This window comes from Eubalaena glacialis, chromosome 3, assembly GCF_028564815.1.
Source record: "Eubalaena glacialis isolate mEubGla1 chromosome 3, mEubGla1.1.hap2.+ XY, whole genome shotgun sequence".
NCBI lineage: Eukaryota > Metazoa > Chordata > Mammalia > Artiodactyla > Balaenidae > Eubalaena > Eubalaena glacialis.
The window spans coordinates 87,966,014-87,981,873 of record NC_083718.1 but is presented as its reverse complement, the minus strand read 5'-3'; the positions used below and the strand labels follow the sequence as shown (position 1 = coordinate 87,981,873).

The 15,860-nt window shown below is 40.2% G+C and overlaps 1 protein-coding gene across 1 annotated transcript in view; it reads left to right on the top strand.

Moving 5' to 3' along the window:
- CHD1L (chromodomain helicase DNA binding protein 1 like) overlaps positions 1–15,860 on the top strand; it is a 52,466-nt gene that overhangs the window by 36,027 nt on the left and 579 nt on the right. Inside the window, exons 16-22 of the mRNA XM_061186082.1 lie at positions 3,677–3,825; positions 4,650–4,813; positions 5,365–5,570; positions 6,646–6,744; positions 13,642–13,712; positions 13,817–13,931; positions 15,023–15,131. Of these exons, the coding sequence (XP_061042065.1) occupies positions 3,677–3,825; positions 4,650–4,813; positions 5,365–5,570; positions 6,646–6,744; positions 13,642–13,712; positions 13,817–13,931; positions 15,023–15,131 (913 nt within the window). The remainder of the gene's footprint in view (positions 1–3,676; positions 3,826–4,649; positions 4,814–5,364; positions 5,571–6,645; positions 6,745–13,641; positions 13,713–13,816; positions 13,932–15,022; positions 15,132–15,860) is intronic.

The following is a 15,860-nucleotide window of genomic DNA, read 5'->3' as shown; positions in this document are numbered from 1 at the left end:
AGTTATTTTTTAAGTTATAGTTAACACCAGTTGAGCATTAAGTGTGAACTTATGTGCCTTATACCTATTTTTCATTTCACTGCTCTGTGAAGTGAGGTACCGTTAACTTTAATTTTTCTAGTGAAGCAATATATATGATCATGAGATGATCTTGTCTTTTTTTTTTCTGATTTGGGTCAACATTTGTCTTTTGTCCATTTCTATTTCTATAGTATTTTAATTTCTGATTTGAAATTTTTTTTTTCACATAGCAGCTTTGTAAGGATGTTCCCTGTTGTCTTAGGGTTATTTTGAAATGACTTTATTTTCCCGTACCAGTGGCAACAGAGATTCAGTGTGGACTGGGGTGAGAGGTCTGATAGTCTTCCTAGGCTTCTTAATTCAAGAGTACCTTATTCCATTCATACAGAGAAGGGCAGTTTCTTTACCCGACACTGCTTCCTTTTATTGGGTGGAGAGTGGTCTGGCATGACTTCTGGTTTTGTGATTCTCTTTTGTTTCTGTAGGACCCTGAATTTCCATCACTTGCTTCCTTCTTTCCCTTTGCCACCGAACTGTCAAAGCACGTCTTCCCCTTCTAAGTTGTCTCTTTCCCCCAGAAGCAGTGCCTTCCCAAATTGTAAGCTGCAACTACTTTCTAGTTCCTTCCTTTCAATTCCTTAGTAGCCGCTGCTCTGATCTGCCAGGTCTCAGACCTTTCCTCATTATTTTCCCATTTGGGGTGTGTCCTCCTCGTGTGGGATAAATTTGGTCTGTGTCTGACGTTGCTAGAACCCTGCTGCCTCTTTTCTAGGCGGTCTCTGCCTGACTCTCTACTCTAGTGTGGGCTTGGGAGCCAACTCAGCTGATTTGAGATGTTCCTTTCTCTACCTACGTGCGAATTGAAGTTTGTAGTACTCTCTGCCTCCTAGTTTTGTAGTAGGCGTGGGTTCAGGGTGGTTTTGTTATCCCTGTTGTTCTGTATGGTTTTTATAGGATGTTTGGGGAGATTGGAATGTCAGCAGCTGGCGTGATTCTACAAGACACTGCTCTTTGACTTTCCTCGTAGTTTAGCTTTTAAATTTTTTAATATTAGCATCCCATTTTTATGCTTCAAGAACTCTTTCTTATTCTCTGCTTGCTGTTGTTTTAAATCTGTCTTGTTCTCATTCCAGGGATATAACATCCTCTCTGAGGACATTTATTGTAGCTTTTAAAAAGTATTCCACAGAGAATATTTATTGTAGCTTTTAACAAAGTATTCCTCCACTCCCTGTGTTGTCTCTCTTTTCTCTGATTGCTTCTCCTTCTTTTTAAAAAGTTTGTCTTGTCCTTGTTGGTAGTTTTCCTGAAATACCTGGTGTGCTCTGGCTGTCTGTTCACATGTGCTGGTGAAATGCCAAAGCTGATGGGCAGCTCTGGCCTGAGCAGGTATATGGACTCCCGGGGCTTATTCCAGCATCACTGGTTGGTGAGCTGGCTTTCACATTGAAGGAGACCTTCCCAGACGTCTGTATTTGAAGTCTTTTCTCTGGGCAACTCCATTTCTCCAGAGACGAATCCTTTAATATCTTTCTTGGAAGAGGTGGGTAAGGGACGGAATAACCTGTTTGCTCAGATTGAGGAGACAACCTGAGTAAAGGGGTTCAGGGCACTCCTGTATTTGGTGTGCAGATTTTCTCTCAGTTCCCCCACCCTGCAGTTCCTCATCCATGGTAAGTTCTAAGCTTTTGGGGGATTGAAAAGGCCTGTGTGCTTATAATCACCCCTTGATTAGGCACCTGTGTTTTGCTTCCACTGTTCTTTTCACTCTGTTATCATCCCTCTAGCCACTTCTATTTTCTAAAGAGTTATTGACCTTTTCATCCACTGTCGTCTCATATATCTTTTTAAAATCCCTTTACTGCCATGTAGTTATTTTAGGTGGGAGAAGAAATAGATGTATGTGGTCCTATTTTTAAGTTGCATTTTGATTACATTAAGTACTGAAGCTTGCACCCATTTCTGCACTCATCTAGATTAATTTCAGCCTATTTTCCTAACGTTTAGTAGAACAAAATAAAATTTCACTGTTTTCCAGAAAGATAATTACAATTTTTTTGGCAGTTGGACTGAGAAATATATTTTTTTTCAGGCAGTCCAGCTGCCAGAAAAGATTTCCCAGTTGTATTAAAATTTGGAATTTTGTCTTTGATCAGTGAGTATAGAGTTCACTCTGTGGTAGATGGTTCCATTGGCAGGCTATAGATAAGTGTCTAAGCCTGTGGTCTCCAAACTTCTCTGGGCTGCAGACTGAAGACAGATAGCATGGTTAAAAGAATACAAATAAATATGAAAGACTAGTGATTACAGCATCCCCTGTCAAAATTAAATAGAAAACAGGGTGGCTTTATCTTGAATGCCAGGCTTTTTTTTTTTTTAAATCACGTTCGTAAGTTGAGAATTGCATGAAGATACATATGTTGATATTTTACACTTCTCGGCTCTTTATTTTTTTTTTCCACTTGTTGATAGAGCACCTCATTGAAAGCCCCCTGCTGATTTAATTAGCAAATGCCAATTAGAATTACAGCTGGTTGGATTTGGGTAGAAGTGTGAAGCAGTTGATCTCTTGAGAATGAAAATGTTTTGCTTTCCTGCTCTCTGGGGAAAGCATACTTACAGCTGATTTTATAATGCTGTGAAAATACATTTTTGGTAACATGTGCTATTAAATATGTTTCACTTTAGAATCATTGTCTCACCTCTCTCTGGTTGCTAGTCTTGGCTTGTTATGATTTCTCTTTATCATGTGATTCATGATCTTGGCACATCACCCAACCTCTTTGAGCCTTTGTGTCCTCATCTGTAAAACGGTGCTATTAGTATCTGCTTTACTCTTTTACACAGTTGCAAAACACATAGCATAAAATGCTATTCAAGTTTACACTGTCACCATTATTGTTGTTACTGTAATTGTTATTTGCTGGCCTGTTACCTTTCCATCCTTCTATAGAGAACAGTAATGTACTGAAAAGAGCACACTGGCCTTAGAGTCAGAAAATCCTGCCTTCTTCACTTATTAGCAATGAGAACTGGGGAGTCTCTTGATCACTGTCTGAGCCTCAGTTTTCCCTTTCTTAAGTGGGGTTAGTTATATCAGAACTGTGGTGAGGCTCATGAAGGTGCTTCATGAGATCTACAAAGAATATTGTAAATCTAAGGGATAGTTTTTGTGCTTCTTTATTCCCTCCTAGATTTTCTATTTGTTCCTTTTAATATTACAGCAAAGGGGGGAAAAAGTTGAGTGTTAAAGGTGTGTTTGGAATTTTAAAAATATGCTCTTGGTTACCTTTATTAGATAATCTTAATGTCAGTGAGATTTATGCTGGGGAGTAGTGTGGAATGAACGAGTGATGAGTGTTCCAGAACTCAGCAGGGTGGAGGCATCCAGCAGAGACTCACAGACCATCTAGAGATGGACCAAAAGGGCTTTAGCCGTGCTCTCTCCTTTGAAAAGTAAATACACTAGATCCCCATGTGGATCCCAAACCCATCAGCATTAGTGAGATCAGAAATCTAGTACCTTCATCACAAGCTAGTCTTAGCCCGTTTAGAATACAGGGTGCTCTTTTGTTCGCCCTGGTTATTGCTTTGACTAGAATCAATCTATTTTTCTTTAGTATCTAACATTTCTCTCTGTGTTTTATGTTTTTAGAAAACCACATGTACTTATTTGAAGGTAAAGATTATTCTAAGGAGCCTAGTAAAGAAGACAGAAAATCATTTGAGCAACTGGTGAATCTTGAGAAAACCCTTTTGGAGAAGACTAGTCAAGAGGGCCGGTTACTCCGAAATAAAGGCAGTGTAAGAACTATTAATTTATGTAAGGATAAATTCTTTCAAACGTTCATCCTAAGAGAACAAAAAATGATGCTGGGAGTGATTGGTTAAGAAATAAGTGTGTAAGTGTTTGTTGAAATACAAGTATCATTGACTGTACCCTAGTATAAAAGCTGTGTAAGAGGTTGGCATAAAAATAATAGCAAGGAGGGTATATTTTACCATTTAATGCAGGTGTTAGCAGCCTTGTCTATCTAAGCCACCCCTGAAGGGATCACTGTATTACACCAAAATACCATACCCTGCTGCTGACAATCATGACCCTATGTCATTAAGAGAGGATGGCAATCATAAATGATGTATGTAATGTCCACAGTATTTGGCACTTAATCTGTGCTCATTAAATGCTAGTTATCGTTAAGATAATCATGATGTTGAAATACTCTGTTTAAGACAGAATGATGTAATACATTGAGGAAGATTTCCATTAAAAATGGTTAAACCTAAAATAGCATCTTGCAGGGTATGCCTTCAATTTTTTAAAAAAGTTATTTTCTGAAGTACCTTATTCCTAATGAAATTAATCAAAATGATGTATTGCTATACTAACCATGGCAGTGCTTTGGTTGAGTTTAGAGCACAGTATCCTGGTTACCATGCCTACAAGATGTATTAATTGAAGTGTCTTGCTACCACTTCCCACCACCCAAGGTGGCGTGGAGAGGCAATGTCTTGTGAAATATTAAGCACGTTGCCTCTGTTCAGAGTGTGTTTTAGGGATGAATGAAACTCGTGAAGGAACAGGTAGCCCCCAACTTTCTTGGTTATGGAGCTTGTTCTTCCTACAGGTTCTCATCCCAGGCCTTGTGGAGGGGTCTACCAAAAGGAAGCGGATTCTGAGCCCAGAAGAGCTGGAGGACAGGAGGAAGAAAAGACAAGAAGCAGCAGCCAAGAGAAAGAAACTATTAGAGGAGAAGAAGAGGAAAAAGGAAGAAGCAGAACATAAGAAAAAGTACGTATGTGTTATTCGATTGTATTATTACTAAAGCTGAGGGTCCCAGTTGGTAAAGGAATCACTATTGCATAGTGAGTCCACAGTTGACCATCACTTTACAATTGCAGAAAATGTCTGTAAAGCTGGTAGTTCCTACTGGTAATAGAATACATTTTTAAAGATTAAACTTTAACCTTAACAGTTAGTCTACTTAAGAGAACAGCCCTGAGTGCCTAAGGCAGAGAAGATGCATTCAGTTGAAGCTAGAAAATTTTAGGATTTTATTTCAGCTGCCTAATGAGAGTAGTTTACTTGAACATTCCCTTTTAGTCACATGTTCTTAAAAACAGTGACATCCGGTGGCTGCTCATTTTTGAAGTGTAGTCAGGAGGCAGTTAGGCTAATCAGTAAGGCTTCTTGTTTATTTACAAATAGGCAGAAAACAGGGTGAGTTTTTCTAATTGCATCTCCACTTGCCACTTACTGTTTGTGAATAGCAGGACAAGATGTGCCCCAAGGGAAATTGTGATAAGCCCAGTTAATTTCCTTTCCTCTCTGGCCTGTTGAAGGATGGCCTGGTGGGAGTCCAACGATTACCAGTCCTTCTGCCTGCCTTCCAAGGAGAGCGAACCAGAGGACCTGGAGGACTGGGAAGATGAGCGCTCTGCCCAACTGGATTATCAGGACCCAGACTCGACCTCCATCAAGTATGTAAGCGGTGATGTCACCCACCCACAGGCTGGGGCGGAGGATGCTGTCATCGTGCACTGCGTAGGTAGGTAGAAGTGGTGGGGACTGAGTCTTTATGGTACCAAGGTCTGGGGAAGATGAGGCAGAACCCTGATTTAGGGGTGATTAATGGCCCCAGTGTAGTCTTGTGTGGTCAAAAAGAGTGAATTTTAGAACCAGGAGACTGGGATTTGACTCCTGTCCCTCTTGTTTATCTGGTTGAGCAGCCCAGCCTCTCTGGGCCTCAACTTCCTTATCTGTATAATGGTATAAGATCTGCCCTGTTCTCTGCACAAGGTTTTTAAGAGAGTACAAGGAGGTAACATCTATAAGACAAAGGAATCCTTTCAAAACTCCAAGCATGTTCTTCCCTCATGACCTTTGTACTTTTTACTTCCTCTGTGTGGAGCCCTCTTTCTCCACTTCGCCACATCAAGCATTGTTCAAATGTCTGCATCTCAGAGAGGTCTCTCTTGATTGCCCAGACCCCATCCTCACCCCTCTATTCTTCTCAATCCACTTTTTTACCTTATTTTACTTGATGATACATCACCACCTGACATATTGCCTATGTATTTGCTTATTTGTTTCACTGAACTAGAAAATAGCTTCATGGGAGTAGGGATTTTTTTTTTGTCCACTGCTGTAACCCTAGTGCCTAAAACAGTTCTTGATATGTAATACTAACAAATATTTATAGTATGATTGAAAGAATGAATGACTGTAAATACCAGGTACTAACTAGCTGTGTTAGTACCAGCTTGAATAAGTCATTTAACCTTTCCACTTTCTTACCTGTAAAATGGGAGTTGTGTGCTGTTGTATTACGTCTGCTCTGCATCTTTCCTCAGCCATCTCCCAGGAATTACAGAAGTACTGCAGAGATTCTGCTCTTTCAGAACACTAATTTTTTTGATGCTTTTCTGTTATGATGGCCAAGTATATTCCAGAAAACCTAAACATATTTGAGAAGTCCAGTGTATAATATGTGCAGGAGATTAGTTTCTTCTGCTCTTTGAAAAATCATTCTTCTACAAGTCTCTTCGGTGTACCTTTGTTTTTTTAAATTGTGGACTGGATTTTGCCTCCTATAGAAGAAAATTTTCTCTTTCTTCTATCAGATGACTCTGGCCGCTGGGGCAGAGGTGGTTTATTCACAGCTCTGGAAAAAAGATCTGCTGGGCCAAGAAAAATATATGAGCTGGCTGGGAAAATGAAAGGTAAGAAACAAAGCAGAGAGAAGGGTTAGGGATGGGAGAAGAGGGGAGAGGACACTCAGGACAAGTATTAGGTGTGTTAAAAAGCACTAGATGAGGAGTCGGGAAGAGCTGGTTGGAGTCCGAATTCTGTCATCAGTTAGCTAGTTGATATGTGACTTTGAGGCAATCCCTTCCCCTCCCTGTATCTGTTTTCTCATTTGTAATTTGTGAATAATACTTATTCCACCCACCGCATGGGACTATAATGAGGATAATGAATGAATGTGCAAGTACTTTGATAAATGTCAATCCCTGCATGCATGTTAAAGTGTTGGCTTGAAGATCATTTCATTGTTTACCCAATTCACTCCATCTTCTTGAGGGAATATCTCCTGAAAATGTCAGACTCCTGTGGGAGAGAACTGAGACATACCATTGAAGTGCTAACAAGACCTGGGTGCTGAAGGGAAGGAGGTTGTATTATGAAGTAACACTCCCTGGAGGCAGAAGTATAGAGCTGTGCGGGGCAGGGGAACTTGGAAGCTGAACGGTATTCCCCCTTGGCATAGGGAGGGGCCAGGGCACCTCCTGTTATGTGTGGAGATCACAAAGTGGCAAGAGGAGTAAAGTGATTATTGTGATTAGCCTCTCAAGTTCCGTAGGAAATAAAGGATCTTGCCCAATAGAGGAGGGCTCTTCACATTTCTTAGAGATTGGTTTTTTCCTAATTCTTCTGCTCACTTCTCCAGGGTAGAAGGTGATGTAAGGACTTAGAGTGAATACTCTTTCTACTAAAACAGATTACATATTACAGGGTTTAATATGTGTGAAATAATTAACCCAGATCTAGATATTGATTGGGCAGCTGGAAAAGGAGAGAATTCAGGAGGAGGTCGGAGTTAAAGATGCAGGCTGAGAAGTTCCCATTTGGATGAGGAACGGGAGGGCAGACAATAGAGCATGGAAAACACCTCCGTTTAGGAGCAGAGGCAAGAAGGGGAGAAAGAAGGAATTGTCAGAAAAATAAGAGAACCTTGAGAATGTAGTGTTTTGAGGTACAAGGGAGGAGAGATGTCAAGAAGTGGTCTGTAGTGCCAGACACTGAAGTGAGGATGAGCATTGGGAAAAGGCCATTGGATTTGCCCCAAGGGCAGTCACATGACCTTGGAGCACTTGGAAGAGAGTGTGAAGAGTAAAACCTGGTTGCACAATGTTAAGGCATAAGTGGTCAGTAAGGAAACAGAGATGGGAGTGGGCACTGTTTTCTGAAGAAGGATTGAAATAAGGTAGAGCAGGGTAGATGAAAAGTGGGCTTGAATTATCAGGGAGGGCTTCATGGAAAGTGGTGAAAGTTCTCTTAGGCCTGGAAGGGTGGGTTGGGTTGAATTTAAATAGGTGGACAGAAAGGGCAGGAGAGTCCATAACCATGTCCCATTCTTTTTGGTATCCCTGTAACTCCACCGTTCCCAGTATGGGGTATTGAATGATCCCTGCAGCTACACAGCGAATGTTTTTGGGGAATGTTGTGTAGGTCAGACAGGCTGGAATAGAGGGTTTAGGCTGAGGAATAGAGGAGAGTTAGATTTTAAAGAAGAGAGATTTGGGCCACATTATAGAAGACCGTACATGACTTGTCCAGGGAGATGCCGTTCTAGGCAGGACCTTATCCAATGGCTAGTGGCTAGATATGGGAGATTTGAGTAGAAGAATGGCATAGCAGAGCAAATATTTTAGAATGACTTGAACAATTGGGGTATGCAGGATGGATTGAGAGGACAAAAGGTTCAAACTGGAGTAGGCCAAAAAAAAAAAAATTGGGAGTATGCAAAGCCATAGAATTAAATTAGCACGTTTCTCTAGAGAATTTGATTTGCTTTGGATGAGGTAGGAAAATATACAAATACAAATATGTAAGTATGGTAGAATACAATATTTGAATAGTTTAAGACAAACATAAGACTCTTGTAAAGGAATTTTACGTTCATAGTGCCCCACCCCCTCCCAGCCCGGATGCCTCTGGGTTTTGCATTCACTCTCCAATGCCTACAGGAGTACTTTGTAGGCAGCGTTTGAGAGGCATTGAATTAGGAGATCATAAAAATTCAGGAGTGAAGGGGGTGACATGGTTGCATAAGACATTCCTTCTTTAATCTCCCTTTTTAACCAATGGTTTAGACATCTATACATGAACAAAGGTGCTTTGGTGGGTCTTTTGGGAGACCCAAGAGGAGACTCACCCACCACTGCAACTGGTAAGAGACAGACAAACCTCCATACAGGCAAGGAACCAATGGAGCCAGCAAAACTGCCTAGACCCCTCTCACTGCTGTAGGGCAAAAATCAGGTGAGTGCTGCCCTGGGCAGGTACTCACACACAGAACTTGCAGAAGTCCAGCCTTCCTGAAGGGAGACTCTGGCACACCATTGGAGAAAAAGAAAAATATGAGTTTGCTTGCAGCAGAGGTGGTAAGAGAAACTTTCCCAGCATCAACCCTCCCCCCAAGGAAACACTTCAAGGGGCTGATTTTTCTGGCAGAGGCACCCAGCTACCCTCGTCAGGTGGAACACAGCTGGAAAAACCTGTTTCTCTCCGCTGGCATCTGGAGTTCTAAGGTGGGAGCTCCACAACTGTGGGAAGGAAGGATATTGGGAAAGAGGCAGATAAGAATTTCAAATGGTGTCAAAGACATGTGCTCAGTAGGAAGTTCACTCAGGGACCCCTGGGGGTACCACCCTGGGGATCTCCCTACCAGGTGTGTGGGCACTCCCAATGCACCAAGTGTTAAACCCACACCTCCCCCAAACTCTGCTGCTGGCTCCCTGTGCTTGCTCTGCAGTGTGTCCATGAGAGCGAGCTCTGCTAGACCAGGAGCCCACTCAAAACAGGTCCTGTCGATGGGCAAGGAAGAAACCACAAACTAGAGTTATAGCGCCACCTTCTGGGGAAAAAAGGTGTGCAGCCAACCTGGTGAATTGTAGGAATCAGAGAAGACACAAAAGCTTAAAAATTTGGCCACAAGACAGAGCAAGAAGAGTGGAGCACAAACACATAGGAAAAACTGAGATAATACCAAAACCATAGAACAGAATACCCCATCTGCTGAAGGTAATGAGCACAGAGTTTAGGACGTATCTGCTACTTCAGATTCAAAAGCACCAGCATGTACCAGGAATATGAAAAATCAAGGAAATACGGCATCACAAAAAGAAAATGACAGTTCTCCAGCAACCATGCTCAAAGGCACAGAATATTATGATCTAACTCAAAGAATTCAGAATAGCAGTTATAAAGAAACTCAATGAATTTTACAAGAAGACTCAGGCAACTCAGTAAAATTAGGAATAAAATATGTTAACATAATGACTTCCTTTCAAAGAGATTGAAATTTTAAAAAACCAAACAAATTGTAGAGCTGAATAAGTCAGTGGATGAGATGAAGAATGCAATAGAGGGCAGCTATAGCAGGGGAGACCATATGGAAGAAAGAATAAGTGACTTCAGGAGATAGGAATTTTGAAATAACACAGAAGAGATGAAAGAACAGAAATTTTAAAAGAACGAAGCAAGCCTATGTGAGTTATGAGATTGAAACAAGAAAACACAAATATCAAAATAATTGGGCTTCTAGAAGGAGAAGGGGACAAAGAGTTTATTTTAAGAAATAATAGCTGAGAACTTTCCAAACCTGGGGAAAGATTTGGACATACATGTCCATGAAGCTAATAGATCACCCTGTAATCTCAATGCAAGAAGACCTTCTCCAAGACACATTATAATGAAACTGTCAAAAATCAATGATAAAGAATCTTAAAAGAAACCAGGGAAAAGAAGAATGTAACCTACAAAGGAACCCCTATTAGGCTATCAGCAGATTTCCTAGCAGAAACTACAGGTCGTGAGAGTGGAATGACATATTCAAAGTGTTGAAAGATCAAAATTTCCAGCCAAGAATACTTTACCAGCAAAGTTATCTATTGGGTATGAAGGAGAAATAAAGGCTTTCCTAGGCAAACAAAAGCTGAGGGAATTCACCACCACTAGACCTGCTTTGCAAGAAATGCTGAAAGGAGTTCTTCAAGCCAAAATGAAAAGACACTAATCAGTGACATGAACACATATGAAAGTACACAACACACTGGTAAAGGTAAAATATATAGAGTCAGATTTAGAAAACTAACTCAGTGTTCGGATGGTGTGTTAACCACTCAACTCTAATGTAAAGGTTAAAGGAGAAGAGTAGTAAAAATAACTATAGCTACTATAAATTGCTAATGAATAATATAAAAACATAAAAAGAGGTAAATTGTGACATGTATAATATAAAAGGGAGGAGTAAAAGGGTGGAGCTTTTATAGGCAATTGAACACTGTTCTGTCTATGTTTCATGTAAGTGCCATAGTAACCACAAAGCAAAAACCTAGAGCAGATCCACAAAACACAGAGAAAGGGGAACCAGAGTATACCACCACAAAAAATAACCAATTTACAAAGGCAGGCAGAAAACAGAGGGAAAGAGAAACAATGGAAATACAAAACCACTGGAAAGCACAAGATGACATTAGGAAGTCCTTACATATAATTACTCTAAATGTAAATGGATTGGGGACTTCCCTGGTGGCGCAGTGGTTAAGAATCCGCCTGCCAATGCAGGGGACACGGGTTCGAGCCGTGGTCCGGGAAGATCCCACATGCTGCGGAGCAACTAAGCCCCTGTGCCACAACTACTGAGCCCGTGTGCCTAGAGCCCGTGCTTCACAACAAGAGAAGCCACCTAAATGAGAAGCCCATGCACCACAGTGAAGAGTAGCCCCCACTCGCCACAACTAGAGAAAGCCCACGTGCAGCAATGAAGGCCCAGCACAGCCATAAATAAATAAATAAAATCCAAATGGATTGAATTCATCAATCAAAAGGCACAGAGTGGCTAGATGGATAAAAATAACAAGACCCAACTGTATACTGCCTATAAGAGACCCACTTGGGCCTTAAAGACACATGTAGACTCAAAGTGAAGAGATGGAAAAATATATTCCATGCAAGTGGAAACTAAAAGAAAGTGGAAGTAGCTATATTTATATCAGACAAAATAGACTCTAAGCCAAAAATGGTAATAAGAAACAAAGGGGTCGTTATATAATGATATAGGGATCAATTCATCAAGAAGATATAACAGTTGTAAACATATATGCATGTAACATCTGTGTACCTAAATACATTAAGCAAATATTAATAGATATGAAGGGAGAAATAGACAACAATACAATAATAATAGGGGACTTCAATACTCCACTCTCAGTGATACGTAAATCATCCAGACAAAATCAACAAGGAAATGATGGGCTTGAACCAAACATTTGACCAAGTGGACCTAACAGGCATCTATAGAACATTCCATCCAACAGCAGCAGAATACACATTCTTCTTAAGTGCATGTGGAACATTTTCAAGGAGAGATCATATGATGATAGAGCAAAAAACAAGTCTTAGCAAAATAAGACAATTGAAATCATACCAAGTATCTTTTCTGTTCACAATGGTATGAAACTAGAAATAAAACGAGGAAAGCTGGAAAATCTACAAGTGTGTGGAAACTAAACAACACACTCTTGAACAACCAATGGGTCAAAGAAGAAACCAACAGGGAAATCAAAGAATATTTCAAAAAAATGAAAATGGAAACACAACATACCAAAACCTATGGGGTGCTGCAAAAACAGTTCTGAGAGGGAAGCTTATAGTAATAAATGCAAATATTGAGAAATTAGAAAGATCGCAAATAGTCAACCTAACTTTACCCCTCAAGGAATTAGAAAAGAGGAGTAAATTAAGCCCAAAGTTAGCAGAATAAAGGACGTAAAATTCAGAGCAGAAATAAATGAAATAGAGACCAGAAAAACAAAAGGTCAATGAAACTAAGAGCTAGTTTTTCAGAAAGAGAAACAAAATTGATAAACCTTTAGCAAGACTAAGAAAAAGAGAGAAGACTCAAATAAAACCAGAAAAGAAATTATAACTGACCCTACAGAAATACATAGAATCATAGGAGACTACTATGAATAATTGTACACCAACAAATTAGATAACCTAGAAGAAATGGATAAGTTCATAGAACCTACAACCTACCAAGACTGAGCCAGTAAGAACTAGAAAGTCTGAACAAATCAATGATGAGTAAAGAGATTGACTCAGTAATTAAAAACCTCCCAACACAGGAAACTCCAGGACCAGATGGCTTCACTGGCAAATTCTACCAAACATTCAAAGGAGAATTAACATCAGTCCTTCTCAAACTCTTCCAAAAAATTGAAGAGGAGGGAACACTTCCAAACTCATCCTAATGAGGCCAGTATTACCAATATCAAAGCCAGATAAGGACACTACAAGAAAACAAAACTATAGACCAATATCTCTGGTAAACATTGATGCAAAAATTCTCAATGAAATATTAGCAAACCTAATTCAGGAACTCATTAAAAGGATTACATACCATGACCAAGCAGGAATTTTCCCTGGGATATAGAGATGGTTCAGCATACACAAATCAATAAATGTTATGCACCACATTAATAGAATGAAAGATAAAAGTGATCATCTCAATAGATGCAGAGAAATCATTTGACAAAATACAACATCCTTTCGTGATAACATACCCTCTGCAGGTTGGGTATAGAAGGAACATACCTCGGTATAATATAAAAGGCCGTATACAGCAAACCCACAGCTAACATCATATTCCACAAGAATTGAAAGCTTTTCTTCTAGTATCAGGAACAAGACAGGGGTGCCACTCTTACCCATATCTGAGTCGATTTGGAAAAGGCAAGACATAAGGAGGATTCAGAATAGTCCTTCCTCAGGGATCTCATTCTGTAGTGAACTTTGTGTTCTTTCTGTTGCTCCCTTTTGTTTTACCTCAGATTTGAGTTTGGGAGGTGTCCTTTTATTTCCTATTGATGATAAAGAGTCAAGAAACGAAGGGCAAGATTTGGTAAGTAAAAAACCACATCAGTTTATCAGAGCTGAACTTTGACTCCCGTCACCTCCCCTTGAAACTACTCCTGCTCCCACCCAGTTAATGATCGTTCCTCCTAGTTGGCCTTGATTGTGGCCCAGCACCGTGATCGCGCCAATGTCCTGTCTGGCATTAAGATGGCAGCCCTAGACGAGGGCCTGAAGAAGATATTTTTAGCAGCAAAGAAAAAGAAAGGTAAGCTCTTCCACTTGTGCTCAGGGATAGATGAATTTCTGTTCCCAAGCATATGATGTGATTTTTAAAGGGAGGTAAGAAATGTCAAGACCCCATTCAACATACATGGTAAAGGTAAGCCCCAGTATGAGAGATCACAGAAGTAACAACCTCCCCATCTTGTATTTGCAAAGCCCTTTTCCTTTCTACATCACTTTTGTATCCATTATCTCTGTGGACCGCCTGCATCCACTTGGGTATTTGTATCATTTTACAGATGAGGAAGCAAAGGACCAGAGATGAAGTAAACTGGTCATAATGCAGTTGTGAAATGCCTCTTGGAGAGTCCCAGTCCGCATTAGCAGACAGTTCTCTGCCAAAAACCCGAGTTCAATTTTGTTTCTAAGCCCAGTGTGTCTCAGAGTTTCTTGAACTGATTGACTTTTTTTTTAATAAATTTATTTTATTTTATTATTTTTGGCTGCATTGGGTCTTCATTGCTGCGCACGGGCTTTCTCTAGTTGCAGCGAGCGGGGGCTACGCCTTCGTTGCGGTGCGCGGGCTTCTCATTGCGGCGGCTTCTCTTGTTGCGGAGCACAGGCTCTAGGCATGGGGGCTCAGTAGTTGTGGCTCGAGGGCTCTAGAACGCAGGCTCAGTAGTTGTGGCACACAGGCTTAGTTGCTCCGCACCATGTGGGATCTTCCCGAACCAGGTATCAAACCCACGTCCCCTGCACTGGCAGGCAGATTCTTAACCACTGCGCCACCAGGGAAGTCCCCTTGACTTGTTAAAGAATCTTTGCTTATTTTAATTACATCTTGATCATTGATCGTATTTTATTTCCATAGTACCTACTTATTTCCAGAGCCTGTAGGTCCTTGTGTTCAATAGAATTAATTTAATTTTCCCCTATTACAACCCCTCCCCAGAATATTTTTGACATTATAATCATATGCTTTGAGTGGGACACACCAAGATTATATACATTTTGTTCATTGGAAACCACGAAGTGACTCAGAATATGTTATTATCTCCTATGTATATTTTATACACATTAATCAATTTGATAAATGAAGACATCACGATCTTTTTTTTTTTTTTTTTTTAACAGCAAGTGTCCATCTTCCACGCATTGGACATGCCACGAAAGGTTTTAACTGGTATGGTACTGAGCGACTTATTCGGAAACACTTGGCCTCAAGAGGCATCCCAACTTACATGTATCCTTTTGTTATCCTGATGGTGTGCACTTCCAGCTCAAAAGGGGAAAATGTCTTGCATTTTTCTGGTGTCATTATTTAATCCAAGGCCAAGTCTTCTTCTGCCATGTTTTTCAGTCTACCCCTCTTCAATGAGAAAAAACTAAGAAGCATTTTCTAACCTGTATATATCCAAGGAGGTAAATATACCCAAGCATTTCTGGGTGCCAACAGCTAAATTAAAAGATACATGAAGAGGGGAATTAATTGAAGAATTGCCATTTGCTAACATACTGAATCTTTTTCACATCAATTCTCTGGAGATCCTTCAGGCCCATAGACCAAGGCCTGATTCTAAGAACTTCACTCTGTTCACTAAAATAAACAAACAAGCAAACAAACAAGTGAACTGTTTTATTTCTGAACCCATTCAATGTATTCTTAAGGAGCAGTGTGAAATTCATTTTGACCATGAGGATATAATCTAGTTTTGCTGGACTAGTATTTTCTTCTAATGACCTGCTTGCTGTATAAGTTAGCATTGTTTGAACTGTACTGAGTCCAGAATTACTAGAAGAAGCTGAATTGGCCCCCAAGTGCTATAATTATACAGAAACTTCATCTTTTTACTTAGATACTTACTAAAATTAATTCACTCAGTGGTGGTTTATTTAAACCACTGTAAAAACTTAGCAGAGAAGTTATGTTTTATACACTTGCACAATTCAAGCAGTATCAGAAGAGTTTTAG